The 27,488-nt window shown below is 55.0% G+C and overlaps 1 protein-coding gene across 1 annotated transcript in view; it reads left to right on the plus strand.

Moving 5' to 3' along the window:
- Positions 1–27,488, plus strand: part of SLIT1 (slit guidance ligand 1) — a gene marked incomplete at its 5' end in the record, with an annotated part of 59,473 nt that overhangs the window by 18,668 nt on the left and 13,317 nt on the right. Inside the window, 10 exons of the mRNA XM_083866751.1 lie at positions 23,997–24,068; positions 24,209–24,280; positions 24,686–24,757; positions 25,063–25,226; positions 25,595–25,742; positions 26,247–26,318; positions 26,575–26,646; positions 26,758–26,829; positions 26,951–27,094; positions 27,243–27,406. Of these exons, the coding sequence (XP_083722877.1) occupies positions 23,997–24,068; positions 24,209–24,280; positions 24,686–24,757; positions 25,063–25,226; positions 25,595–25,742; positions 26,247–26,318; positions 26,575–26,646; positions 26,758–26,829; positions 26,951–27,094; positions 27,243–27,406 (1,052 nt within the window). The remainder of the gene's footprint in view (positions 1–23,996; positions 24,069–24,208; positions 24,281–24,685; positions 24,758–25,062; positions 25,227–25,594; positions 25,743–26,246; positions 26,319–26,574; positions 26,647–26,757; positions 26,830–26,950; positions 27,095–27,242; positions 27,407–27,488) is intronic.

Raw genomic sequence — 27,488 nt, forward strand, 5'->3', positions numbered from 1 at the left:
TGAGTAGTAGCAAAACAGGGTGACAAGTGAAAAAGGAGCTGTCAGAGAAAGGAATAACAAAACAGGCCCCGCTCGGATGGGGCTGGCTGCGCGTGGGAGGTGTTGCTTGCGAGACTGTACTAGTGACCGCTCCTCTTTGGGCTGCACCAGGAAAACCCCCAGATAGGGAAGGCAGAGATGGAGAAAAAAATGTGTGCTGGGTGACGGCTGGATCTGTGTTCCCACAGTGGGTAGTCATGCTGGTGCCAGGTGGGAGGTGTGGGTGCCAGGTGGGGACTCTCTCTGGGGAATGAATGTGGCATAGCTTTGTTCCCTCCCAGTGGGGGAGACTTGCCTGAGCCCCATTTTCAATTTAGTGGGGCATATTTAGTGCCTGCCTGCTGGTTGGCTCCCTGGAAATGCTGTCACTGTGGTGGGCTGGCTCTGGCTGTACCCTGGCTCTCCTGTGCCAGACACCCGCCCCCACCTCCCACAGTCACTCCTATTGGGGCTTTGGTTGAGGTTCACTCCCTCCAGCAAGGTTTTGTGCTGGTTCTGGAGCTCAGCAAGTGCCCAGGAGCCGGCAGCCACTGCGTGGGAAGGAGCCTGTGGGCACAGCATTGTGTTTTCATCTTCCCATGCTGGAGCAGGGTTGCTTTGGCTCCCCTGGGCACGTGCCCCTTTGCTCTTTGCACAGATGCATGTGTGCTGATGTTCTGTGCAGAGCTCTGCAGTCCAAGAGCAAAGTGCCAAGGTCAGAGCAGAGAGCAGCTTTCCTGGAGCAAACCTCCCTGCTTCCCCTTCCCCAGCATCCCTCATTTTGTCCCAGCTCCCCCTCTAGCAGCATCCCCCTCCCTTTGCCGGGTGAGGGCCAAGTGTCCCCGCTGTCACCATGCCCACGTTCTGGACTCCGGGTGCCGTACCCCATCGCGCTCCCTGACAAAGCTCTTTCTGTTGGGGACAGAGCAGGGCTGGGGGGGCCAGGCTGGGATGTGTCCCCCCGAATACCAATGAGGAGGGGCAGTGTGTTTACCCCTCTAGCTGGGGGGAGGGGGAAGCCATGGGGTCTGTATGCTGCAAGACACCCCCCCACACCAGCTGGGGGGAAGGGGAAGGGAGGCCTCTCTGCAGCCCCCGGGAACAAAGAGTCAGTGTGGCTCGTGACAGCTCTAAGGAAACGCAGGGAAACAAATGTGCCACTAATAGGTGGGGAGGTTACCTAGGGAAGGATGCTGCCAGGCGGGCGGGCGGCCAGCCCCCTCCCCGGCGGGCTGCCAGGCGCTGAGGGACTGCTCCTGGCACCCCAGCCTTGGCGGGGCTCAGGGGGCTACTGAAGGGCCAAGCTGAGCCAGGCTGATACATCCTTGTGCTTCTGGCCTGTGGGGACAGCATCCTTACAGATACCTCTGGGGTTTTGTGCTGGGTAACCCTGCTGGGAAGGAGCACCCTTGTGCAGGGGTGGTGCTCACTGCCTGCTGCTCCCCCTTTCTTTCTCCATCATTAATGTGCCACAGGTCTCAGCTTTTTTTGGGTGGGGGGAGGGCAGTAAAACTCCCTGGGGGATCCTGTGTGCAGACAACCTCAAAGCCTCACAAATTAAACATATTCTTAAGATCTCTTTATATTTAAGCACTTCCATAAGCATTTTGGGACTTGACCTGCAGTCTCCAGATGCACAGGAGTGCTGGGGTGAGGGTAGCAACCATGCCCCAACCTGCAGATCAGCAGCCTCCCTCTTTGCTTCCCATCAGCCTGGGCCCTGTCCCACTGGGGTGGTGGTGCAACCCCTGCACAGGGATGCCCCAGCTCTGGTCTGTGCCATTATCCTGCCAGCGAGCCAGGGCTGCCAGGAGTGGGCATTGCCAGACGGCTGCCTGGAGATAATCTGCCCCATTCCCTCCATGCACCCCGTGGTGCTCCTGACTCACGGCCGGCTCCAGTTTTCTGGCTGTTGAGAGGCTTCCAAGGTTTCCCTGGCAATGCACAGGGTCAAGTCTCACTCCTGGGGCTGTCTCCTTGAGCCACTGATTCTGCTGGGCTCACCCTTTATCTTGCTTTGGGTGCAGGCTTGGATTTGGGTGTCGTAATGTTATTAAAGCAAAAGGGGCTGAGTCTGTGGTGAGGTGCAGCTTTCAGCCCCCTGCCCCTTTCAACAAAGTTCTCCTCTCCATGTGGCATCATGCAGAGCATCCCTGTCCAGCTTCCCAGTGGTGCACTGACAAATGGGAATTTGCAGCCCATGGGAAAAAGCAATGAAAAATCAAGTCTTCCTAAATCTGAGCAGTGGTGCTAATTACACAGCTATTAAAACACAGGAATTATTTATTCTCTGCCTGCCTCACAGCTCATTGCCTTCATTGTCCCACATTCAGCCTTTGGCCACCTTTGGTCTCCCGAAAGAGTTAAAAGAGCACTTGGAGGAGCTGATCCCTTTGTCCATCCATTTTGAGCACAGAATAAAGGCATTTCCTTCCTCCTGTTTTCACAGCTCAAATAGCAGAAGGGTTCAAAGTGATATTAAAGAATCGTGAGCAGAATTAGCCTCTGGTAATTTGAGTTCCAGAATGTAGAAGAAAAAAGTCTCATGCAGTGATTTGAGGCTAAGTTATAACTTGGTACCACTGCACATGCATCCCACAGACGTGTGAATGTGCAGAGCCAGGTAATTAACCTGCATTTGCTGGTTGATCTTCCTGCAGGTGGGTGCTGGAGCCCCCCATCTCTCATGCTGGGACTGCCATGAAAACAAGCTGTCAGCAGTTTCCAGCACTGCTTCCAATAGGATGCCTGTGCTGTGTTCTTGCTCTTCTGCTCCCAAGGGACCTGTGGTGCTTTTGGGATTGGTGCTGCACCACACAACCTGCAACCCTGACACCAGCAGTTGGGCTTGGTGGGCTCCAACTTTTTGCCCAAGCGGGCTGCCTGGAGCACTGGGTTGCTTTATCCAGTGCTGTACATGGGTAAATTTCCCAATGCTAAAGTGCTGTAAAGGGCCAAATAGATGAGTGTAAGTGTGAAAGATGCCCCTGTCTGGTGATTCTTCTTGCCATGGACCAGCACATACCCAGTGAAACATGTAGCAGTGTGTTTCGTGGATATGTGTCAGTCTGAGGCAAGAATGGTGGAAATGCAAAATGGGTATGGGTTGGGGTGTAGGTATTCAACCCCAGGGATACTCCTTGGCAGCTCCTCTCTATTGCACAACCTGGCTGTTACTGCCCAGCAATTAATGCTGGTGCTATTAATTACCAATCATAGGGATAAAATCGGGGCCATGTAGCAGGAGAGGGGATCTGTGTCTGTGGGGTAAACAAGAGCAAGGAAGTGAGGAGCAAGCAAGGGGGCTGGCTGCATTCCCAGGACTCGGCAGTGTTTCCAGCTCTTGCTGTCTGACCGGAGGCATTTCCACCTCCCGGTGTTGTCGTCCCGCTCCAGCTCGCTTGTTCTCCTCCCCACGGGCTCAGCATGTTGCTCATTCCTGCATCCTACGATTTCACAGCATCCCCGCAGCCGGGTGCTAATGAGATTAGACCCAAGCTTTAAGATGTCTCTCTCTATCCTTTGCCATCCAATTACACAGCCCGCATGGTATCTGATTGCCTGTGAGAGGGGAGGACTGGGGCTCGCTGGGATGGGAGGATGCAGCTGGTCTTTCTGGGTATCAGCCCCGCCGTGCCGAGTGGTTTTCTTTCTTTTCTTTTATATCTTTCTTTCTTTTTTTTTTTTTTTTTTTTTTTTTCCAGTCTCCCCTTGGCTTTGAGCTGCTTCATTTGGCTTTTTCATCGCTTCTCGATGTGGCGGCTGGGCAGAATTTGTTTAAATTAACTGCCTGAATGGCAGCGTTTGTGTGTGTTGGTGGGGGGGAGCCCAGACAGCACCAGAATGGATGAGGGGGATTAAAGGTGCCTAATGGGTTCCAGATGGGCATCCTGGACTGGGAAACACCCCCACAACCCCAACCCCAGCCAGGAGCCGCTGGTAAGGAGCTTGGGGCTGGGAGCTGGGATGCTACAGCAGGCGGCTGCTCTGAGCATTTGCCAATAGTACTGGGGTGCCCTGAGGCTCCCCAGGTGCTGTGACTGCCCAGCCGTGCTGGGGGTGAGCAGGCAGATGCACCACAGGAAGGACCTTCCTTGGATTGCCCAGAGCATGGGGTGCAGCAGTCTCCACTCTCCCTGCTGCAAGGCTCTGGGGATGTGGGGCTGGGGACAACCACTTTGTGTGTGATTCCAGCTTTCAGAGGTGCCTCAGCTCCATCATTAGCTGACATTGCAAATACAGCCCACTGGGGCAGCACCACTGGCACATCAGTTTCTGCTCTGCAGTCTTAGTTGCAATGAGGAATGATAATACTTAGTCTTTGTTGCCCTCCCCCTGGGCTCTAGAGTAGCCTGGGGCAGGCACTTGCTCATTTCAACATCCCCACCACTGCAAAAGTCAGCGGTTTTTTTCATATTTACAGATGGAAAACTGAGTCACAGAGGCAGGAACTAAATTGCTTGTATGGCCCTGCCAGTTGCATTTCCCAGATCTGTAGGGGTTAGAGACGTGGTGACAGCCCTGCCCGTCTTTCCAAGGGCTGTGCCTCCCACCAATGGCCAGATTTCTCCTCCAGACCTGCTACATGGTGCCAGGGCTGTGTTTGCAGCTTGTCTGGTGGCAGAGTCTTGATTGGAAGCATGTCAGTCCCAAATGAGATGAAGAGTGTGGAAGTGAAGGATTGCTGTGGTTTGGTGTCACTGGCAGGGACTTCAAGGTCATTGCTTTTGAGTTTTATTAATGGCTGAGAGCAGGAGGAGGATATAAGCTGTGAGACAGTCATCTGCTGGGAATATCACCTGTGCTGTAGGTCAGCACATCATTTTGTGGGAGATTTTTTAGGGGGAGCAGGGCTACAGAAGCGGGCAAGTTTAATGAAAGTAAGTATCACATAGAACCTTTTGAAAGCTGGCAAAGCCCTGATCCTGGTGGGAACAAGACCACTCACCCTGAAATAGCTTTTTGTGAAGGCAGTGGTTTGCTCTGATGTGTCCACGTGCATCCAAGCGGATGCCAGAGCCAGGGAATGAGACAAGCCTCAGGAGGGAGACCTACAGCCACACTCCCCATCCCTGAGGGAGGTGACAGAGGAGGGCCCTGGCTGGCTGTCACAGGGACATGGAGGGTGGCTGGGAAGTGCTGGCTGACCTCCATCCCCTGCTGACCCTCTGTTGGCCAGCCCTCCCAGCCCATCCTTGGCCCCACATTCCCCCACCCAGCTCTTGTTTCCTTCCACAAATATTGAGAAAATAAACAGCATAGCCAAAAGGGAACATCCCTGCATCCCTCCACACACAGCTGCCTCCCCAGGGAGCCACACAGGTGGTGACCCTGCATTCCTCAGTCTGAGGGTTAACTGAGAGAAAGCAAATATTGGCTTCTCCAGGGGCTGCTCCAGCCTGTGCCTGTGGCTAAGGCTGCCTCTTTCCTAAGGAAAGGGACTCGTGGTGCAGGCAGGTCTCCATCTCTGGCAGAGGTGGTTGCACAAACATGGCTCTTCACACGGGTAGCTTGAATTCCCTGTTGTGGATTTGAGCCTGCTCCTTAGGACAGGATCTTCCAATCCCCCCTCCTCCTTGGCTCTCTTCATCCTGGTCTTGTCTCTTAGCAACTACCCCTGGCCAGGTCCTGGGCTGTGTAGGGAGGGGTGTGACACTCTCTATGCATCAGTCACTTTGTCACCTCCAGAGTGAGGGTGAGGTCATTAACCCCGAGGCACAGTGAGTGACGATAGAGCCTCCCTGCCAGGCCTCCCCACGGTGGCAGCCGCTGCTCTGCCTCCAGCTTGACACCGATCCCCGCTACAGTAACGATACGGGTGGCAATCAGGGAGGAATTAAAGGATAATTAATGCCAATCCACATGGAAAATTGCTCTCGTCAAACAAACCTGATATCATTTTTTTGATGAGCTGACAAATTGGGTTGATAAGTAGCGACTGTGCTGACATGATATACCGAGACTTCTGCAAGTCATTTTGCTCTTGCCTGGAAGATATTGCAATGAAAACATTAATATCCTACAAAAATCTGTGTAGCATTTCTGACAGCATTCTTCAATGGTAGAAATCCCTGGGGGAATTGCAGTGGTCACCTCTCTGGCAGGGTGCACTGGGGGTCTGACGGTGGTGAACTAATGTTCACCATCTCTGCAAAGCTGCAGTGGTCTTGGAATATTTGGTGGCAATACTGACTTTTGCCTATCACCCCCCAATATCCTGGTCTCTTGTTGCCTCTTCTTTCTGCCTTGCACCAGCTGAGGGTGAGCTGAGTGTGTGATGTAGCTTGGGAAGAAACCACCTGCACAGTGACAGAACTCAGTCTGGGGGGAAACATGAGGCAGCAGGTGAAAGGAGCAGGGCTGGTGCTGCCGGCGGGATGCCGGTCTGGTGGGGATGCTCCGCCTGAAACACTTGCACTGGAAAACATCCTCATGCAAGGTCACGCAGCTGGGGAAAAAAAAATGTAGGTCACAGCTACAAGACGGGGAGCAGTGTCTGGGGATGTGGTTACACTGAAAAGGACTTAGCAGCCATCGTGTAAGCCTGCTCTGGGATGTGGGCTTCCAGCTTGGGCAGTGATGGATGCGCGGAGTAGCTCTGGGTACTGGGGAGTTGCCAGTTTGGGGGGCAGGAGGGAGGCCTCTGCTGAGCATAATTTCTGCTTCAGGGCCCACAGTTTAGAGAGATGTTGGGAAATTAGAAAGTGCTCAGAGAGGAAGTGCAGGATAATTGGAGGCCTGGAAAATCTGCCTTCCAGTGAAAAGAATTTTAAAAGCTCGGCCTATTTAGTGTGTGCAAGACGAGGCTAGGAGAGAAATTTATCTCCAACTCTGCATACCTGCATGGGGAAAAGCCTGATTATAGGGACGCCGTTAATTAAAAAAAAAAAGAAAGAAAAGAGAAAAAGCATAAAATCATTCAATAGCTGGGGGCTGAAACTAGATAAATTCAGACTAGAATTAAATTTGTCTTTTTCACGACAGAGAGCAATTAACCATTGAACATTCAGCTGGGAAGAGGTGAATTGAATGTCCTTTGAAGTTGCAAAGGAGACTGTACTTTTTTTCCCAGTGGTGAAAACTGGAAGCGTCAGTTGGAGCAGAAGTCCCTGGGAGGGCTCTGTGTCTGTGCTGAGTGCTCAGAGGTGTCCCAGTGATAAAGTGTCCCCTTCTGGGTGATGGATGATACCCCATCCACTCTCTGTCTCTGGATACTGGGAACCTAAGTCCAGTGCCTCCTATACAGGCCAGGTCCTTAATTACTCTCAAAGCCCCCAAGCATCCCTGCTTTGCAAGGCTGGTGGAGGAAAGCTGGCTGCAGAGGCTCTTCTCTGTCTGGGATGATGTGAGTTGATGTCTGAACAGGCATGTCTTAGGGTAGGGGCTGCCACAGCCGGGGGGCTGCTGGAGGGGTTCCAGGCAGCCCCTGCTGCTCCCAGCCAGGCTGGGGGAGATCCACTGGCGCCGGGCTTCCCACGCTCTCCCCAGGGGATGCTCAGCCGTGGCCTTCCCGACCTCTGCGCTGCAGTCCTGTCTGAGCATCTTAGGCAGAGATATATTTCACTAGCACTGTAAAAGGGAAAGACAGCTTTGCTTTAATTTTATGAGCTCTAGAGTACCTTGCCTGATGAGGTGCTGGCTGAACTTTGCGGGGGCTCTGGCTTGGAGTTCACAGGGCAAATGGTGGTGGCTGAAGATGTTCTCTCTTCCCCACACTCCTCTCTTGCCCATCACAACTGTTCCTTCTGTGCCCCCAACTGCACAGAGCCAGACAGGACCTGTTCCCCTCCCATTCCCATCCATTTTTAGAGAGATGCCAGCAAGTGACCAGGACAGCAAGGCTAAACCAGAGTGCTCCTGGATTATTCTAGCATGGGGCCTTCCTGTCTGTCAGTGCCCAAAATTGTGCCTGGAACAGTGAGAATGTGAAACTGGGCTATAGATAGACATGGACAGGGGACATGGCTCTGGGGAAGTTACACTGTGGCTGCATATTTGGGGACACTTACAGAGTTGGGAGGATGCTGTGGGGAGCTGTTGGTGCCCCCATAGGCAGGGCACTTGCAGCCTGCCAACCTCTGATCCCCTGGTTGTAGGACTGTCTTTACATCCTATGGGAATCTTTGTGCTCCTGTCCTTGCAGCCTGCCACTGCAGGGCCTGGGTTTTGTGCTTTTGCTTCTTTTTCTTCCCTTTATTTTCCAGCCTCTTTCACAAAGACACCTATTCTCCCCTCACCGTGCCCTGGGGATTTACACAGAAAGCTCACCCTCAACATGGCAAAAGAAAGGCCCGGGCGGCCCGGGAGAGGAAGCTCACACAAAATGTGGTGTGTGGCTCTTTGTGTCCCCTTTGTAATTCCTCTGCACAATGAACTGCCCCGGCCACCCACCAGCCTCGGGCTAACCCAGGTGCCCCATCCCTCACGCCTCTCGATGAGGCAGCGGGCAGAGATGGGCATGCTCTCGACAGGCAGCCGAGAGCACAGCCTTTGTGCGCAGACAAGGGGAAATTTGGGCAGGATGGAGATCGCCATGTTCCCGCAGCAGCAAAAAGCACCTTGCATCCCCACTAGCCCCCAGGCAGAGCGCTGGGGGTCCCTCCGGCAGAGCCCTTCCATCAACCCCGCTCTGACGGCTTTTAACATGCTAATGACCCTCTCAAGGGCAGGAGCAGCTCTGTGTAAAACCCATGTTCAGCCCTCGGTCATGGACATTTGCTCGGAGACACAGTGTTAAATATTTATCCTCCCCGCCTCCCTCCCCAGCTCCGCAGGCATTAACAATAGCGATTGCAACCGGCCCCTTCCCCCTCGCCGGGAACATGTGGCTCCCGGACCATGACAGCGAACGTTATCGTTTGTACCTGTGAATTATTGATAAGGTATAAGATAGTTCTTGCGGTGAAAAAATAATGAGAGGGAGAGGCTGCAGCCTGGCGGGGCAGGCGCTGCTTCAAACCCTCTTTTCCAGGAGCGAAATGGGGAGGTGGCACCCTGTTCCTGCTGGGCCCATCCACCAGCTGACCATGCCGGCCCTCGGCAGCGTGTGGCTCCCACCGGCTGCCCTTGTGCCTGTGACTGTTCCCGGCGTGGGTCTGGCTGGCGCCTGTCCCCTCCTGCCTGCCCCGGGGGACGTGGGCAGCTGCCCTCCCTCGCCGGCCCCACGCTGCCCGAGCCACCCGTGAGCCAGGGACGGTCGCTCAGGCAGCTGCCCGCGGGTCGTGGGGGTGAGTGGGGATGTCCCAGCTCGGCGGGGAAGGGGCAGGTATTGCCCGGCCCTGCAGACGACGTGGCTCCAAGGAGCAGCTGGGAGAGCCTTTCAACTGGCCGGGCTGAGGGGCTCGGGAGGTCTCCAGGGGCTGAAGGAGAGAGAGTGGTCCTTGGTCTGTGGCTTTATGGCCACTGATATGCTGTCCCTGTGTCCTAATCTGTCCCTGGAAAATCAGGGATGATGCTGCTGAGTCCTTGGAAAGCAGGTGGCAGTCCTGAAAAGGGGTCAGGTCTCTGGTTTAGGGCTGTTGTTTGGTTGGAAGCTGAATGCGGAGTGTCCATCCCCTTAGCTGTGTCCCAGAGAGTCCCTGTGTCTGCCAGCTGGGGCAGCTCTCCTCTCCAGCTCTGCTTTGCAAGCCTCTGGGATGCTATGTGGGAAGGTGCAGATGGCTCAGGGGGATCTTGTCATGGTGGCGTGGGCAGTCTGATTAAAATGGTTCAAAGCCCAGCTTTGATATACTTAGACCATCAACACTCCTGCTGTGTTTTGCAGGGAGAGCATGAGCAGGAGAATCCAGGCATTTAGTGTGCAGATCTGGGCCAATCTGGGGCTACACATCTTTGTCCCTGGGCCTGGTGGTGGAGAGCCAGGGTTTTCCTCCCTGCTGAACCTCCCCAGAGTGTTCTTTAGGTTGTGTGCATAAGGAAGCGTTGCTGGGAGGGGAGCACTGAATAGTCCTTCCAACCAGACTCAGAAGATGGGCTGGACTCCTGGAGGGACCATGTCCTCCCCTCTGCTGCTCCCCACAGTGCTGCTTTTCCAGGTGTGCTGACACAGGAGTGGGCAGAAAATAGCAAAGGCTTGAAAGTGAGAATTAGGGAGTGATTAATAGAGCATGTATGTGTGCAGTGTGCCTGCATGCTGGAGGGAGTGTGGACGTGGTGCAGTGGGTGATGGGTTGCAGTGTGTGCTGTGGTATATGGACATAGCAGGGGAGAAATTCCCAGGCAGTGCAGCAGTGTGTGTGCAGAGCCCCAGCCCGAGGGTGCTCCAGCATCAGGCAGCATTACCCTGGGCACGAGCTGCAGCATGGGAGCTGTAGCAAGGAAGGGGTTGAGTACAGCTCTCAGTCTCACTGCAGCAGAGCATCCCTGAGCAGGTGATTGATCCCAGCATTAAAGGGTTTGGGGATGTGAGCCCTTGTCTCCTTGCTCACCCTTCCCCTCCCTGACTTGTCTCCAGCTGTGCAGCAAATACAAGCCAGTCCACTTGGATATCAACTTTGAAGTCTGAATTTCAAATACACTGTCTGTCCTCATCCCCTCTCCCATGTCTGATGCAATGCACAGGGAGCAGCAGGAGCACCAGGCACATGAAACAGCCTTGTTCACTGCAGCTTCCACTTGCAAGTTAAGTTTGCAGGCAATTACCTGGTGGTGTTCCTTGCCTTTGCTCCCAGCCTTTTCCCTTGCAAACTGCCTGCTCTCTGCTCTGCTTTTAGGGGAAGAGCCTGGCACCAGAGCAGACACAAACACCAGAGCACACAGACACTGTTCGGCTGGGCTCCTGCCTGCAGGTTAAGGTGGGGGATGCCACAGCCCTCCTGTGGTCCCCATGGCTCCAACTCAGCACTGAATTGGGCTGACACCAAGCCAGAGTTGAAGACTGAGGAATAGAAATGTTCTATGCAGGGGGCAAAGCAAGACAGCAGCACTTTGGCCCCTTACTCATGTGGAGGAGATCAAACCCAAGCCCTTTTTTTCTCCAGCTGTATTTTGGCTAGGAGGGTGCAGTGGAGATGGCTCATCCTGTGCTGGATCCCAGGGTGCTGTGGGATGCTCACATGCTCAGCCAGAGCTGTGGCTCTGTGTGCAGGGGGAGGATCCTTCCTTGTGCGAGGCAGAGGCGAGACAGTGCATGTAAACTCGACTTCACAAGACATCAAATGTTCTGTGGTCGGATGGAAATTGGCTCTTGGAGCTCCTTTCTTACGGCACAGAGCAGTTCCTGGCTCTGCTCCTCTCTCAGCAAGTGGATGGGCTGACAATATGAGGAAGCTCCTATTCCCCTTCAAGCCACTGTGCCTGAGATCTCATCTCCAGGCTCACTGACAATTTGCATTAATGTTTGTCTAACTAACCAGGAGCCCTCTTACATCCTAATCGCTGTTGCTGGGGGGCTCACATGGCTCATGGGGCAGCAGGACTGGCAGAGGCGTTTCTGGGCTGTCTCCTTTGTGCTTCAGCAGTCTCCAACCCTCAAAAAAAAAAAAAAAAAAAAAAAAAAAAAAAAAAAAAAAAAAAAAAAAAAAAAAAAAATCCTTTGCCAGAAGAGTGAGCCTTTTTCCCAAATTACCTGAAATTATGCCCTGGATTTCTGTTCAGCCAGGTCCCTGCATTGTTCCTGAGCAGGATTTCAGTGTGGGAGCTGGCTAATTTGCAGTATTTTACATATGTAATGTGTTGTCAGAAATGCTTTTAAATGCCTATAATATTTAATTAGGAGGCAGATTTCAGCATATTAGGCAGGAATGGGGCTGTCTAATTAGTTATTGATGATTACATATCCATGAAGGTAATTAAGTAAAAGCTGGAGGCAAGCTCCCATGTATGAATCCGCCCCATTTTTGGGCTGTTCTGGGATGCAGCAGGGTTGTGCTTGTTGTCTGGCAGTGGAGCAGCTTGTACCTATGCAGGGCTGCTGCAGGGCTTTCCCCCTCCATAAAAGCCATTCTGCCTGTCAGGAATGCCCAGCCCACAATCCCAGCTGCAGAAGGACATCTCCCACCTCAGTCACGTCTCCATCCTCCTCTGGCAGAGCTCTCACATCTTCTGAGGCCTGTGACATGCTTGTCTCTCAAACCTGGTATTTTTGGTCTCAAAACTGATCTGGAATCTGACAAAATATGAATCATCCAAGAGATGTAAGAGCGGGCAGAGTCCTGGGCAGACTAGAGTGTATTTTTAGACAGCACGTGTTGGAATTTGACTGTTTCACAGGGAAAAAAGGAGGTTTTCAGATCTGAGTGCTCTGGCCATGCTGGGAGCCCCACTGCTGGCTCTGCATTGCATTTCCAGCCTTCACACAGCAGCATAGGAAGGAGGATAAGGTCAGGCTGTGCTGGACAGCCCCTGCTTGACACATCACAATGGACCACACTGGGGATCCAAGCCCTGCATGTGTTCGTGAGTCCCTTTATCCACTGCTGGGAGCTCATGGCATGGGCATGCACATGCAAACAGGATTGGTACCTCACCCTTCTGCTGGTCCCAGGCAGCAACCATGGCTCCTGCTGCACCTGGAGCCAGTCATGGGGGCACTTCCAGGAGCCTGAGTGTCTCTGGGGACACCAGCACCCAAAGTTGCATCTGTAGCCCAGCCATGCTGCCATGTCCTTACACTCACACCAGTGATGATGACTCATATTCCTCCGAGGCTGACCTGAGATGGCTCCTGCTGCATGTGGTGGCAGGATCTCAGTCTGTAATACCCCCACTGTGAGATAGGCACCCATCTCCCTCCAAGAGGGCTGATACCTGCCCAGCTGCACTGGTCTGGCTCTTTCCCCCTCTGCAGGGTTTGCAGCCAGGACCCCACTGTTCGGGAGATTTCATTCTCCTTTTTATCTTGGCGGTGGGAAGCCGGGGAGCCGATAATGATGAAGGAGTGTAAATGTCAGCAGGAAACCAGCTTCAATCAGAACTGTTAAAAATAAACCTGCCAGGCCTGCTCTGGCAGGGGTAATCAGCCTCAGCAGCTCCTCTCCCCAGGTCCTAGAGCACGAGCTGCAGCGGTGCTGGCAGTACCAGGCCACCTGAGCAGCCGTGCTGGACGCTGGCTACAACCTTGGCAGCTCCAGCCCTGGCCAGCACCTCCCCTGGAGCTATGAGGAGCAGCCCCTCAAGCCAAGCAGGGTGAAGGATCCCTTTCCCTCTTCCCAGGCAATACCCTGACTCTCCTCTCTGTGGAGTTCCCCTCTGCAGTCCTGGCTGCTCTTGAGCTCAACCAGGCTGTGGCAGGAGATGTGGACATGCAGGTAACACAGCCCCCAGCTATTAAGGCACATCCACAGGGCAGAGTCAGCCACGGGCTCTTGGGGTCACAGAGCTGCTGTCCCCACTGTAAGTCAGATGCGTTTGGATCAAAGACAGGAGGTGCATTGTTAACCCCAAAGATAATTATCCTCAGGGCAGTTTTGAAAAGGGGTGTGGTGCTGCTCCGTCACTTGAACTTTAATATGGAGATCAAAGATCTGTGTGAGACCCCTAGGTGCCCACAGACCCAGGGCCAGGACTTTCCAGTCTGTGCCTTGTGTTTGGGTGCTGCTGTTGGGCTTGATACTCCTCCAAGGCTCCATGCATGTGTGGATCAGGAAAAGGGAGGAGCATCCAGATGTGCCTCCAGCAACTCATTTCTGCCTTCCCAAAACAAGGAGGGGCTGTTGATCCACAGCACACAGGTCCATGGGGTGGGAGCTGCAGCTGTACTAACTACCTGCAGGCAGAGACTTCCCCAGACCTGTGGTGTGGTTTAGTGCCAGGGGCTCTTCAAAGAGCAGCTCTGTGGAGAGAAGCCTTGTGGGCTGGGATGCAGCTCCCAGTCCCCTGTGGCATGGCCGTGACTGGGTGCTGCTCTCCCAAACCCCCTCTCGAGAGCAAATGTTACTGGGGCAAGGGCACCCTCAGCTTGGGCCAGCCTTGTGGCAGGGCTTTGCTGCCTGCCTTCCAGCAATTCTTATCTTGGCTTTGATGTATGTCACATGAGATGGAGTCTCTTTATCTGGCTGTTGGGTTTTCCCTGTGTGTCCCTGTGTTTGATTCCCATGCTCTTTCAGCACTGCACTCTCTCTGCTGTTTCCCATCTGCCTTTCTGTCTCCTATCCTGGCTGTTTCCTCCTAGCCCTGTGTAAAATCACATCTCTTTTACCAGCCGTTGGGTACGATTTGAAATGTCCCACTGGCTCCACCCTGGCTGCCTTCCACCCTGCAATGCATCTCCCACTTCTCATCCCACTGCCAGCCTCTCCCAAGTGCTTTCAGGAAGCCCCAGGCTATGAGACATAAGAGTTTTACCTGTCTGAGTGCTAGGGCCAAACACGAGGAGTGTGAAGGACGCTTAGTCATGTCAGGGCATCTCGCCAAGTTCTCCAGCTGTCTTGCAAGGTTCAGTCTCGGTTTCAGAACATCCTCCAGCCCACAGGGAGTTTGCTTTAGCTCTTCTTAAAGCTGAGTCCAGTTGCTGTCCCAGGACGAGAAAAGCTGAGGAGCAGCATCACAGATCCACAGCATCGCTTCTTGGCTCACCAGGATCTGGGACAGATCTGGGACAGCCGGGAGACAATTCTCAGCTTGGCTCAGCCTCATTCACACCTCGGAGGAATCCAGGAGGGCTGGCAGGGCTGGCTTCACACTTATTAGCAATTAAAAGCCTCAGAGCCTGGGAGTCAATTAGCTCTGGGCTCTGCAGTGCTGCAAACCCAGGGGATGAGCCTACTAACGAGAGCTGCAGCCAACTCCCCACAGGGCTCAGGGCTGGCTCACCAGAAGAGCTATTTGCTTTTTCATTTACACCTTGGATGAGTGTTGCAGCATGGAGTTTGGGGTATCTTCTCGGGTGTGAGATGCCAGGCAGGGAGCACACTCTGATTGCTGAAGGATGTAAGGCTTTGTGGCAGGCAGAGCTGGAGCCTGGCGCTCCTCAGGGCATGGCACAGGCACGCATGGAGTCGTGAAGGGGTGAGGGAGATTGACCTTGTCCTAACTGTCAGAGAGCTATATGGGAAGGTTTTGCTGTGGCACACTGCTGTCTGCTGGAGGTAGAACCACAGATGGTCTAGCAAATCCCTGCCACCACCTGCAGCTCACTCTGTCCCAGGCTCTGGAGCTGCTGGGCTACTCCGATTTGCTAGAACACGTGGGTCTGTGAGTACTGAGGTGCTAAACTGTGGGCAGGAGTTTCCCTCTGCCTGGCATGCAGCTCTAGGGGAAGGGACATCTCTGTGCCTTTTATTTGCAGTGTGCAGGGAACGTGCTTGAAATGAGCTGGGGTATGCAGATGTGAAGCAGGTAGGCGCACAGGCTGGAGGGTAGTGTGGGAGCTGGAAAAAACATGCTTTGGTGGAGGGTTCATGCAGGGATTTCCTGCTACTGGAGGGTAAGACAGAAGCAAAAACATGAAAAGAGGGAGGAGAAAAGATTTGCTGAACATCGGGGCTACGGGAACCTGGAGGTGTGAGAAGCAGGGATGCAGAAAAGCAGGAGGCTGTGCAGCACTGGGGCCAATGGCTAGGTGCCTTGGCTCCCAGTGGCAGTGGGACACAGAGGCTGTGAGCCAGGCAGGTGCAGTTTTAACACTCAGTGTCCAGCCAGACACTTGCTGGAGGGAATGAACCCTCACCCAGCAGACAGTGGGAACTGGGGTAGATGTGTCAGCCACAGAGCAGGTCCTTTTGCAGAAAGTGTCAGGCTGGCTGCTCCCACAGGTGGGTTGCAGGACACTTCCCTGCTTACCCCAGGCTCTGCCAGACCACAGGGCACTGGACACAGAAGCTGCTGTGGTTCTCTCAAGGCACTTTGGGACGTGGGGGAGCTGATGGCGATGCCGTAGCCTCGTGTTGGCTCTCCTTCCCGCCGATAACGAGGTTGCAGGAACAAAGGGACACTGTGGGGAGGGGGCGGTGACAGGCACGCAGGGTTTGCAGCTTGTTATTTCACTTGTGTTTCCATTAAAGCTGCTGCTTTTAACTTGTTTCAATCTCTGAAGAGGCTCCAGGGTGTGTAGCAGATGCTTTATTCCCCCTCCCTCCCACCCTCCCTCTTTTCCTTGGCCAGCTCCGCTTGTTCCCATAGCATCCCCCTTCCCACGGAGGCCGAGTCCCGCAGCTCTGGCATTGCAGCACAGCCCACGCAGGAGCCGATCCTTGCTGGAGCTGGACCGGAGCCACTGCACAGGCACTGCCCTGGCAGAGAGCTGCTCAGCAAAGTCTGGCTCATGGCAGTGCCCTCCCGGCACAGATCATCCCACTTCCCCAGTGTCCACAGATGGGGCTGCTGGTGTTACCCGTGGTGCATGGACCCCCATGGGGTGTCCCCTCAGCCCACACTGACACCCTGGTGGCACCTTTGGGTGATAGCAGAGCAGTCAATTGCAGGTGCTCTGGTAAAGACAGCGGGTCATGGCATGGGTCAGCAGTGTCCTTTGAAGCCACTGAGATTTATGCACGCCCTGAAATGTTTTGCTAAATCAACACCACCACACTGGGGCTGGAACTCCTCTCACTAACTGTTGCCATGAGCATATGTTGCCTTTTACACATGCTCTGCTCGGCTGTCCAAGCAACAAACCTCTCCAGCTTTAATGTTTTTGGAAGCATCTGCATATCCTGGGAGGGAAGGAACCAGGGCCAGAGCCTGGGGTCAGCACGGCACTTTGGGAAGCCTGGGGAAGGCAGGGTAGCGTGCATGAAGCATTGCTCCCTGCTCTGTTCACTTCTGCACTTTACTGTGAGGACACAGTGGACAGGCAGAATCTGTTGATAGGACTTGTGTCTCTGAGATCTGTGGTCTGAGACACTCAGCACATCGTGGTGTCAAGCTGTTGTTTTGCCTTGCTGCAGCAAAGGATGGTTTTGTCCTTATATATAAGGCTTGGCAAGGAGGAGCTCTGATTCATTGCTTTCACTGGTGCTGAGAAAATAAGAAAAAAAGAAATATTACAAGGAACTTCAGGTGGGATTGGAGTCAGCTCTCCTAAGGGAACTGATTATTTATTTTCACTTGAATCATATCAGTGGATATGATCTGGTGCCAAGAGATGCTGAGGATGCTGGTCCCTTTGGGAGGACTGATCCATGGACTGGAATTGTACCAGCCACCATGGATGGTGTGTGAGCAGGTGATGATGTGGATACATAGCCCTTGCACAGGGAAAGGACAGTCAGGGCTGGGCAGCCTGTGTGATTCAGAGCATGGGGACCCTGTATCTTGCAGGTGGGGACACGAGCCCTGTTTCCCAGCAGGAATGGGGCAGAGATATGCATGTAAGGATATACATAGGCCAAACTCCCCATCTCACTGAGGAGCAATGAGCCCTGCACAGGGCAGGAGAGGTCAGTGGTGACTTTCAGGCTGGTGTGGTAACTAGGATGGCTGGATGTCTTAATCTCTAGGACCACTGTAGGGACATCACCCCCTCTTTGCACAGTGCTTTGCTGTGCCACAGAGACGTCTCTTGTGCTGAATTTGGTTGTTGCCAGCATCCTTGTCCCTTCTGTCTGTGCTGTCCCTGCTCCATGCACCCTTTCACAGTACCCATCAAGGCTGTGTGGGTCGGGAGGCAGTTTCTGTGGCTGCAGGTTGCAGCCTCCCCCAGCTCGCTGCGGGCTGTGGCAACCAGAGCTAGGAGGATAATGAGATCTTAATAGTCCAATTATATCCCATCGATTTACTCAGCACGTAATTGTTGGCGGCTGGGGCTGCCTGAGGAGCCGCTGCACTCCGGCTGCCAGCAGGGAGGGCTGTGCCACCCCGCCCAGCCTGGGATGCTCTTCACAGCGACCAGCTGTTCCCCCTTGAACCCCTGTAGGAGCAGTGCCTCCCTCCCCCACTTCCAACTCACTGTCCCCCCCCCCGCCCCCCTCCAGGAGGGGCAGTGACAAGAGTGACAGGCAGAGATCAGAGCAGGGACCCTGGTACCTTGCCGTGGCTGGACATTCCAGCATCAGGCTGGCCCCAGGCTGATGTCCCCCATACTGCCCTGGGGAGCAGAGAGGTTGTGCATCTCTGCCTGCCACTAAAACAGGCTGACAGAAGTGACTTCTGGTGGGTGTCAGTCCCTTCCAGCAGAGCAGTGGTGGAGCCATTGTCCATGCAGCCTGCACTGGGCAATGTGGTGCTACCAGAGGTGTGCCCAGCTGGTCTCCCAGCAGCAGGAATCAGCTCCCAAGCATCCACCTGCAGGTGTTCTTGCCACAGCAAGGCCTGGCAGGTGCATCTCTGCACTTTGTTTCTGTTAATTTTCCTTTTCAGCTGGCTGTGGCTGAGAGACCCATGGATTTCTAATCTGGAGGATTCACTCTTAGCTGTGATTTTAAGCTTGCCTTTGTGATTGTGTAGGTCATCCCTTGTTCTAGTATTGTGAAAAGCAGTAAATAATGTTCCTTTTCCCCCACACCGTGCTGCTTTGGACCGTGTCCCATTCTCTCCCATTTCCCCTTCTGGCCCCTGCCAAAGCGCCTTTTCCAGAAACCCCACCATGTTTTTCCTGAGTGGCAGAGGCTCATGCTGAGCTCACTATGCTACTCTTTGGGTTGTTTGTAACCATGCATCAGGCTCTGCCATCCCACCTTGTCCTGTGCAAAGGCCATCAGCCCCAGAGCTGGGGTTGCAGTGCGTGGCAGTCAGCACAGAGGCTGTGACCTTGGGGACAGTGGAGTGAGATGGGCTGGGGGCAGTGGGAGGTCTGTCTCATCTCCCTTGGCCAGGAGGGAATGGTGCCATCAGCTGGGCCAGTGGAGCCCACTAAAAATCAAACAGTGACATAATGCTGGGGGCATACCACAGGAGCCTGAACCTGAGACAGGGCTGCAGGGCCCTGCTCACACTGGCATTGGAGACTGGGGCAGGTCACACAGTAAACAAAATTCTGCCTTGTTGCCCTGGCATCCTGCTAATGCAGCAATGGGGGGTGGCTGCTCCCCATCTCCAGCAAGCAGTTCCCTTAGGGAACTCCTCCATGGGCACTGGGGACTTGTGTGCATCACCTCCAGTGGACTGTGTAGCCACATAGGGGATTGTGGACATGTGGGTGACATTTCCCCCAGCACAGGGCTGCAGGTGCTGACGCTGGCACAAGCAGTGGGTGCAGCAGCTCCTGCCCTGAAGTGGCAACAGAGAGTGCTGAACCCCTGGGGGACTCTGGCCGTTGCTACTAATGCAAGTGCTGATTAGTCTATTGATTTTTTTGTAATGCAGGAGTCTTACTGTCCCTTCAGCTCACCCCTTGTCAGCTGTCAGGCATGTCTCTGCTCATCCCTCTGCCCTGGACAGGCTGTGCTGGGACAGACAGCACGTGCAGGATCATCTGAGAGACACCAGGTTGCTTAATAGCTGCTGGTGCCGCAGTCCTTGCTGGGGAAATGCCATTTGTGCTCTGGCACAGCTGCCTCTGGCACAGCACCACTGAGGTGAGGCTGGGAAGCACTTGTCCCAGCATGAAACACTGATGCTCCACAGGGCTGGAGGCTGTGGTTGCCTTGTCTGCTCAAGGCTGGTGTACAGTTGCTGTGGCTGAGCTGGTGCCTGCAGTGACTGGTCAGCACTGGTGGAGTGGAGCTGCTGCAGCAGTGCCTGGTCTGTGAGCCAGGAGCATGCAATGTCATGCATTTTCATTGTGGGAGCTGCGGGCTGACAAAGGCTGAAGCCCCCATAATGAGTTTCCAGCACGGATGCTGGAGAGGAAACAAGGTGAAGAGAGGAGCAGCTCCCTGCATGTCACCTGCCTGGAGTCAGCACTGCTCCCGGGCATGGGGGCACGGCCAGGGTGGAAAGTCACTCACCTGCCACAGAGTGGCCTCGCAGCTCTCACCGGCGTGCCTGGGGCATGGCCCGGGCTGCAGCTTTGGCCCGGACAAGGTGCCCCGTGGCTGCCGACACCGGGCAAGGCGGACCTGTGCAGCACGGCCGGCCGGAGCAGCCCCGCGGCCGCTGCCAAGCCGGGCTGCCTGGCGAGGGCAGCCTTGCCGGAGGGCTGCCAGGCCGCCCGGCGCTCTTGGCAGCGGGGGGCTCGGGGGACGCGGGGCCAGCGCCGCTGGAAAGCAATTACCTCCCCGCTGCGTCCGGCCCTAATCCCCTCACACGGCGCGCAAGGAGCCGGCTCGCCAAACAAGGCTCAATCAGGTTAAAGTGTGAAGTCAGGATTAGCCAAAAGAATGAGAGCGTGGTAATAGCCCCGGCCTCCTCGCCCGGCCGCCGCAGCCCCGCTGCCGCCCCCTCCCTCTCGCCCGCCCTCCGGCCCCGCGGGCTCTTGCCGGGGAGATTAAGGCTGCCGGGGTTTGTTTGCCTGAGTGGGCTCCCCACTGGGAAGCCATGTCGAACAGTTTTGCTCGGGCGCCCCGCTAAGCGCCGGGCAGGGCGGCGCGCTGGGGGGTTGGCTCCCGCCGCCGGGCCCCTGCCAGCCCCCAGGAGCCGCGCCTGGCTCCTCGCCGAGGCTCCCCGGGAACCGGCGGCAGTGGGATGGGGCTGTGGCTGCCAGGAGAGGCAGCGCCGGGGCACCTCCTGATGCGCTGCCGCGCCGACAGCCGTCACACACACAGGGGGGCAGAGCAGCCGGGTGTAAGATCTGAGCGGGGAAGCTCCTGAAGCTCCTCTCTCCATCACACAGCTCTGGGTTGGAGCTGGCTGCTGCTGTTGTACAGGCATCAGCTGGGTCGGAAATCCAAGTGAGAGGTGAGCTTGATGACAGAGATGTCCTCCATCACCTCCTCATCCCTTGTTATACTTCCCCCTTTGCACCCCTGGGACTACCAGAGCCCTCTGTACCTTGTGCTGTGCAAGGACAAACTCCAGCTGCATGGTCCTCTGGGGCCATGGCACAGGGATGGGAGGGCAGTGGCACTGTGAACAGGCCACTGGTAAACCCCTAGATCCAATAGCCAGGAACTCTTAAACTTGGAGATTTAGGACAATACCTGGAAGTGAAATCAGAGAAGGCAGTTAGGGTGACTGTAACAACTCCCCCTCCTCTGTCTGTGCCCGTTGGTCAGCTGGTCCCCAGCAGGGCTCTCAGACCTGCCAGTGGTCATGGTCTCCACTGTAAGCTGGCACTCCACATGCCATGACAGTGGTGACACTCTTTATTTGGCGGGGTGTGAGGCGGCACCGATGCAGCCACTGCGGGTGCTGTGAGTGGCACGGCGGAGCGAGGAGAAGCCGTGCCATCTGCTGTTTCTTCTGCGCCAAAGTGTAAAGCAAACATAGCTGGGAGCTATGAAACACCAGGAGGGAAGGGGCCATGCCTTGTTCCAATGCCGGGGCCCAAGGATTCCACAGGCAAAGCATGTGTTTGTCCTGGTGTTGTCAGCTGTGTAACCGTGCAATGTCATCTAAGCCCGCTGCCGGAGCCTTGCTGAAACCCTCGCATCCAGCGTCTGTCCCTCTTGGCTTTGGTACCCCCAACGGCAGCACTTCATGGGTGACTGTCACAAAAAGCTGTGAAGGGGAGAAGCCTCGCAAAGTCAGTTGCAACCTTCTAGCAGCATTTCCCTCGCAAGCTGTAAATGAGCAGCTTGGAGACAGACGCTTGGGTTTTACTCCTTGGGCGCATTGGGACTCCCATGTGCTCCAAGCAGAGAAATGGGAGCAAGCTTTCCATGAGGGAACCAAACAAACTGCACACAGCACCTGCCTGGGCAGGCAGTACCAGAGACAGGAGAGAGGTGCAGAGCACTGAAGTGTGGTGCTCACCTCTGTGACGGGTTTAATGTTGGAGGACAGGCAGCTGTCAAGAAGGAATACAGTGCATTGAATGCTTTGCTAGGAGGAATGGTGAACTGCACCTGGAGGGTTTATAGAATCATATTATGGTTTGGGTTGGAAGACACCTTGAAGATCGTATAGTTCAAACCCCTGGCTGTGGGCAGGGATGGCACCCACTAGGTAAAGTTGCTCAGTGCCCCATCCAACTAGCCTTGAACACTTCCAGGGGTGGGGTATCCACAAGTTCTTTGGACACCCTGCTCCAGTGCCTCACTAGCCTCACTGTAAAGAATTTCTTCTTTACATCTAATTTAAAACTCAGCTCTTTTGGTTTAAAACTGTTCTCCCTATCACTGTCTGACCATGTAAAAAAGTTGCTATCTTCAAAGAGTTTTCTAAGGGTTTCCTTCTGGAAGCTAAAAGAGAAAAGAGGAATTGGTGCAATGCTATCTTTTTCTGAAAGATCAGTGCAATTCCGGGAGGTCCCCAGGCTCATCACATCTCCAACATAGTGTGAGGAGAAGATGTTTGTATTTGAAGGAGTGCTGGGGAATTGGAGACTGCTGCAGGTGTCTGGTCCTTTCCCTTTGGAGAGAGGGTGAGGGGACCCTGATGCTCTGATGCCATGGGCAGGTAGGACCGGAGTTCCGAGAATAGCAGCACACTCAGGGCAGGCAGAGCAAACCGGGCAGGCAGTATGAGCAGGGCAGGCAGCGCAGGCAGCACAAACAGGCAGGGCAGCCTGGCAGTGCCGCCACGTGGGTTGCTGCGAAACTGCGCCTGCTGCTCGCAGAGGAGCTGGGCTTGTCCTCCAGCAGTCTGGGCAGTTCCTGGGGTGCATCTCCCTTCCACTGCCCCAGCAATGCTGCTTTGCCAGCAGGGTTTGGTTTCCTAGGAACGACCCAGAGTGATGCAGAAACTCTGCAGGGGGCAGGGGCTGGTGCATCACACTGGGACTATATAGCATCTCCTTGGTGGCCAGGCATACCACTGGAGGGCTAGGCAAGCCCACTGTCCTTTTGTTTTCCTTTTCCTAATGCATCTGTGCAAGTAATGCCGCTGCTTCCCTCTGGGAACATTTCCTCATTGTGACAGTGCAGCTTTCAGAGAGGGTGAAGTCCCAGTTTGGAGACCTCCAGGTGATTTGCAAGCAGCTTGTGCCCATTTATTGAGCCTGCTTTTTGGAGCAAATGAGGGCATGAGGAGGTACATGAATGCTGTGCCTCCATCCTGACCTAGTCCAGCTGTAGGGTATCAACAGCAAATAGGCTTTGTTATGTTGAAGCAGAGCTGGTGAGCACTATGTGTGAAATGCTGACATCTATGGACACCCTAAACCACCTCTTGGGGCTGGGATGGGGGTGTCTGTGTGGCCTGTGTAATTCTGGGGACATTTAATCTGTGCAGGATACCCTGGTCCTCCTCCTCACTCACCCATGGACTTGCATAGGGAAAATGCTATGTTGTGCCTCAGTTTCCCTTTTCCAGGAAGGAGATGGGAGCTTGACCTCCTGCCCCAGAGGTGGCTGGAGCAGGACTGTGCTGGCACCTTGGGATGGGAGCAGGCAATACAGTTGCCAGCCAGGTTTGGAGGAGCTGCTGACTATTAGGGTGGGAGAGGGAATGGCTATTCCCTCTCCATGGAGCCATGGAGAATAAATAAAAAAACCATGTCTTCCCACAGCTGAGCCAGTCCACCCAGACCCTACTTGCAGTGAGATTTGTGGTCTTCATGGTCTTTAAAAGCCAGCCCAGGCATGGTGGGAGATCTGACCTGCTGCCAGCCCTGCAACACAGAGCCCTTGCTGGCTTGGCATGCCCTGGCATTGCAGAGCAGGTGATTACACAGACAGTACCCTGCAGTGATGAAGTAAATAATGACCCGATTATTTGTGCCCTCTGAAGAGCAGGTCAGGCTCCATGGGAATACCTCCCGGAGCCACTAAGTGTAATTACCAGTTAATCAGCAGGGACCTGTAATTATAGCAGTCAGAGAGTATTTAAGTGTGGAGGGTTTTCCCAAAGCTGTGCCAGTCAGCTCTGCTTGTCAGAGCCAGGGACTGCAGTGCCCTGGGAGCCCCAGTCACTTTGAGCCACCATAGATGGAGCTAGACTTGCCTCAGAACAGCAAAACAGTGGTCAGCCAAAGACCTGAAGCCAAATTACAGTTTGTCTGAGTCCCTGAGGGATCACTGAGTGCTGGGGCATGCCCCTGCCTGTGGATGCCCTGCTCCCATGGGACATCACGCTTTGCAGGCACTGCCCATTTGCCTTCTTGCCTCTTTCTTCTGCAGGGATCTGAGTGAGAACTTCATCCAGGCCATCCCCAGGAAAGCATTCCGTGGGGCTACTGACCTCAAGAACCTGTGAGTCCTGGCAGTTTTGGGCATGAGGGAGTTTGGGGTCAAGTCCTGTGGCAGCAGGCAGCAGAAGTGATCAGGAGCACTGATTGCTCTCTGCCTGGGCTGTCCCAGCAATTCTCCCTTCTTTTCCCTTTCTCCTGCAGGCAACTGGACAAGAACCAGATCAGCTGCATTGAGGATGGGGCTTTCCGTGCCTTGCGAGGGCTGGAGGTCCTGTAAGTGACTGGGGACAGGCTGGACTCTCCAGTGTGCAACCCCATGCAGGATGAAGGTGTCCTCGGGTGTCCCCCACTCACTGGGGTGCTGCAGGGATATCCCCAGCATGCCATTTCTCCCTTGGATCAAGCAGGGGCTGACCAGAGTTCTGGTAGAGCTGCTACAAAGCTGTGCTCCAGTGCTTGATCATGCCCCAGGGGGCCCCTGGGTGCCACTGGCTGTGGAGAGGAAAAGCCTGGAAAGGACAGCAAGTCCTGCTGGGCGTTTGGGCTGTCCCCAGCCTTTAGTTCTCCATCCATTCACTCTGTGCTAGGTTGCTCCCAGGGGTTAGTGCCACCTCGACCATCTCATGTTCCTATTTACAGCCTGTTTACCCTGACCTGCCCTTCTTTGTCTTCCTGCAGGACCCTGAATAACAACAATATCACTTCAATTCCTGTATCCAGCTTCAACCACATGCCCAAGTTGCGGACGTTGTGAGTGCCAGGGCCATGGTGGTGGTGGGAGTGACCTCCTAGGCTAGAGTGAGGTGTCCCCTGCGGCTGGTGCTGGTGGCTCAATTGTGCTGGGACAGCACCATGGCGAGGGAATGGAGGGGACACCCCTGCAGAGCATCCCCAAATACTGCCAAGCAAAATGGCCTTGACAACTGTCACAGATGCTCTTAGGCCCCTCTGAATCCCCCAGCCTTTGGGGTGAGACAGGCTGGGGCATTCAGAGGGCAGTGGGGTGGGCAGGAGCTGTCCTGTGGCTGCTGACTGCTCCATCCATCCTCCTGCAGCCGCCTGCATTCCAACCATCTCTTCTGTGACTGCCACCTGGCCTGGCTCTCACAGTGGCTGCGCCAGCGCCCCACCATCGGGCTCTTCACCCAGTGCTCTGGTCCTGCCCAGCTTCGTGGCCTCAACGTGGCTGAGATCCAAAAGAATGAGTTCAGCTGCTCTGGTGAGAGGGCAGGGGAGGTGGTGGGTGCCAGGGCAGGGATATGGGCCAGGGGAACAAGGCTTGTGCCACCAATGCAGCCCATCTCCACTCCCTGCCATGTACCCCAGAACCCGTGCTGCCAGTTCATCTCAGGTCAGCACACTCCTTGGTGTGGGGACAATGCCACCCTCTCAGTGTGACAGTACATCAGTCTGTGCCTTTGGAGATTTTGCAGGGGGTTGAGGTGCCCTGTAAGAGCTTGTGCACTTGCTCAAGGGTGCCATGAACTGTCCCTGGAAGCTGTCACCAGGGTCCCTTCTTCAGGGTGCTGCCACATACTGGCTTAACTCAGCTCTTTGCAATTCCAATGCTGGCTGCTTCCCTGGCAGGACAAACAGACTCAGCACATGCCCAGCTCTGCAGCTTGTCCTCTGGCTCCTGCCCAGCCATGTGCACCTGCAGCAATGGCATTGTGGACTGTCGGGGCAAGGGGCTGACGGCCATCCCCGCCAACCTGCCCGAGACCATGACAGAGATGTGAGTATGGCCCCACACCATCACACTGGGCTCTGGGTGGCTCAAGACACTGGGAACACAGAGCAAGCCCTGCAGCTCAGCCACTCCGCAGGGCAGCAGGCCTTCCTTGCCCCTTTCGCACACTGCCAGATTTAGCCCTGGATTTAGCTGCATTAAAAATGTAAATAGAGAAATAATCTCCTTAGAGGAATCCAATTATGGTGCAAAGCCCCTGCTGGTATGGTGCACAAAGCATGTGGGAGGCAGCAGGCACCCCCAAACCCGAGGTGCTGGGGAGGAGAGGTTCCTCCTCCACCCCAGCCACCATGGTTCCCCCACTCGTGGCACCTCTCCCTGGTGGAGAAAGCCCCAACCATAGCATGCAAGTTGTCTCTGGGCAGAATATTTCCACTCCTGTGGGGTAACTTACTGCAACTTTAGGGGTCCTGCAGGCCCAGCTCTGTCAGTGGGGTTCTGGGGTTTGGCCAGCCCTAGAGCCCTCGTCTCTCCCTATTCTATTTGCAGACGTCTGGAACTCAATGGCATTAAGTCCATCCCCCCAGGAGCCTTCTCACCCTACAAGAAGCTGCGGAGGATGTAAGTGTACAGCCTCTATCAGCTCACTCTGAACCTCAACACCCTTCACCCTGCTGGCTACTGCTGAGAGCTGACAGACATGGGGCACCTGCTGTGTGTGACATGGGTGCCTCATGTGGCAGCACTGGGAGGGGGTCTTGGATAACCCCAGCTCTGTATATTGGATGTTGGGGGTGGTCCCCTGGAACTAGCAGAAGGATGAGGACATGGGACAAGAGAAGAGGGGACCAGGCCACCTTCTCCCTTTGGGTTTCAGAGACCTGAGCAACAACCAGATCTCGGAGATCGCCCCTGACGCCTTCCAGGGGCTGCGCTCGCTGAACTCCTTGTAAGTGCCTACTCTGGTGTGGGTGGGATGGGCTGGATGCTGTACCCCTTAACCATGGCCCACACCACCCCCCCCCCCGCCATCTCTCTCACACCAGCCTTTTTTTCCCAGGGTGCTGTATGGCAACAAGATCACAGACCTCCCTAAGGGTGTCTTTGGAGGACTTTTTGCCCTGCAACTGCTGTAAGGCACCAGTGACTGTGTGGGATGCTTTTCAGGGACATAGGGAAGGAGGACTGAAGTCCCTAGCACCCATGGTGCAGTGAAGGGGTGTCCCTAGATTCAAATCTTCCCTCCCTGCCAGGCTTCTCAATGCCAACAAGATCAACTGTGTACGGGCAGATGCCTTCCAGGACCTGCAGAACCTCTCACTACTCTCACTCTATGACAACAAGATCCAGAGCCTGGCCAAAGGCACGTTCACCTCCCTGCGGGCCATCCAGACTCTGTGAGTGTCCACACCAGCTCCCATGCCTGGGCAGGAGAGCCTCTGGGGGAAAAGCATCTTCAAGGCTGGAGCTGGTGATCACTCACTGCTCCTGGTGGTGTGTCACCCACTGTCCCTGGCAGTGTGTCACCTGCTGTCCCTGGCATAGGCACCTGGCCCAGAACCCTTTCATCTGTGACTGCAACCTGAAGTGGCTGGCAGATTTCCTCCGTGCCAACCCTGTGGAGACCAGCGGGGCCCGCTGTGCCAGCCCCCGGCGCTTGGCCAACAAACGCATCGGCCAGATCAAGAGCAAGAAGTTCCGCTGCTCGGGTGAGAGCTGTCCCCAGCCCTGTCACAGGTGTCCTGCAGCATGCCTGTCCTCAGCCCTGTCACAGCCTGGTCTCTATGTGCT

The sequence above is a fragment of the Zosterops lateralis genome (genome assembly GCF_965231275.1).
Source record: "Zosterops lateralis genome assembly, chromosome: 8".
Lineage (NCBI taxonomy): Eukaryota > Metazoa > Chordata > Aves > Passeriformes > Zosteropidae > Zosterops > Zosterops lateralis.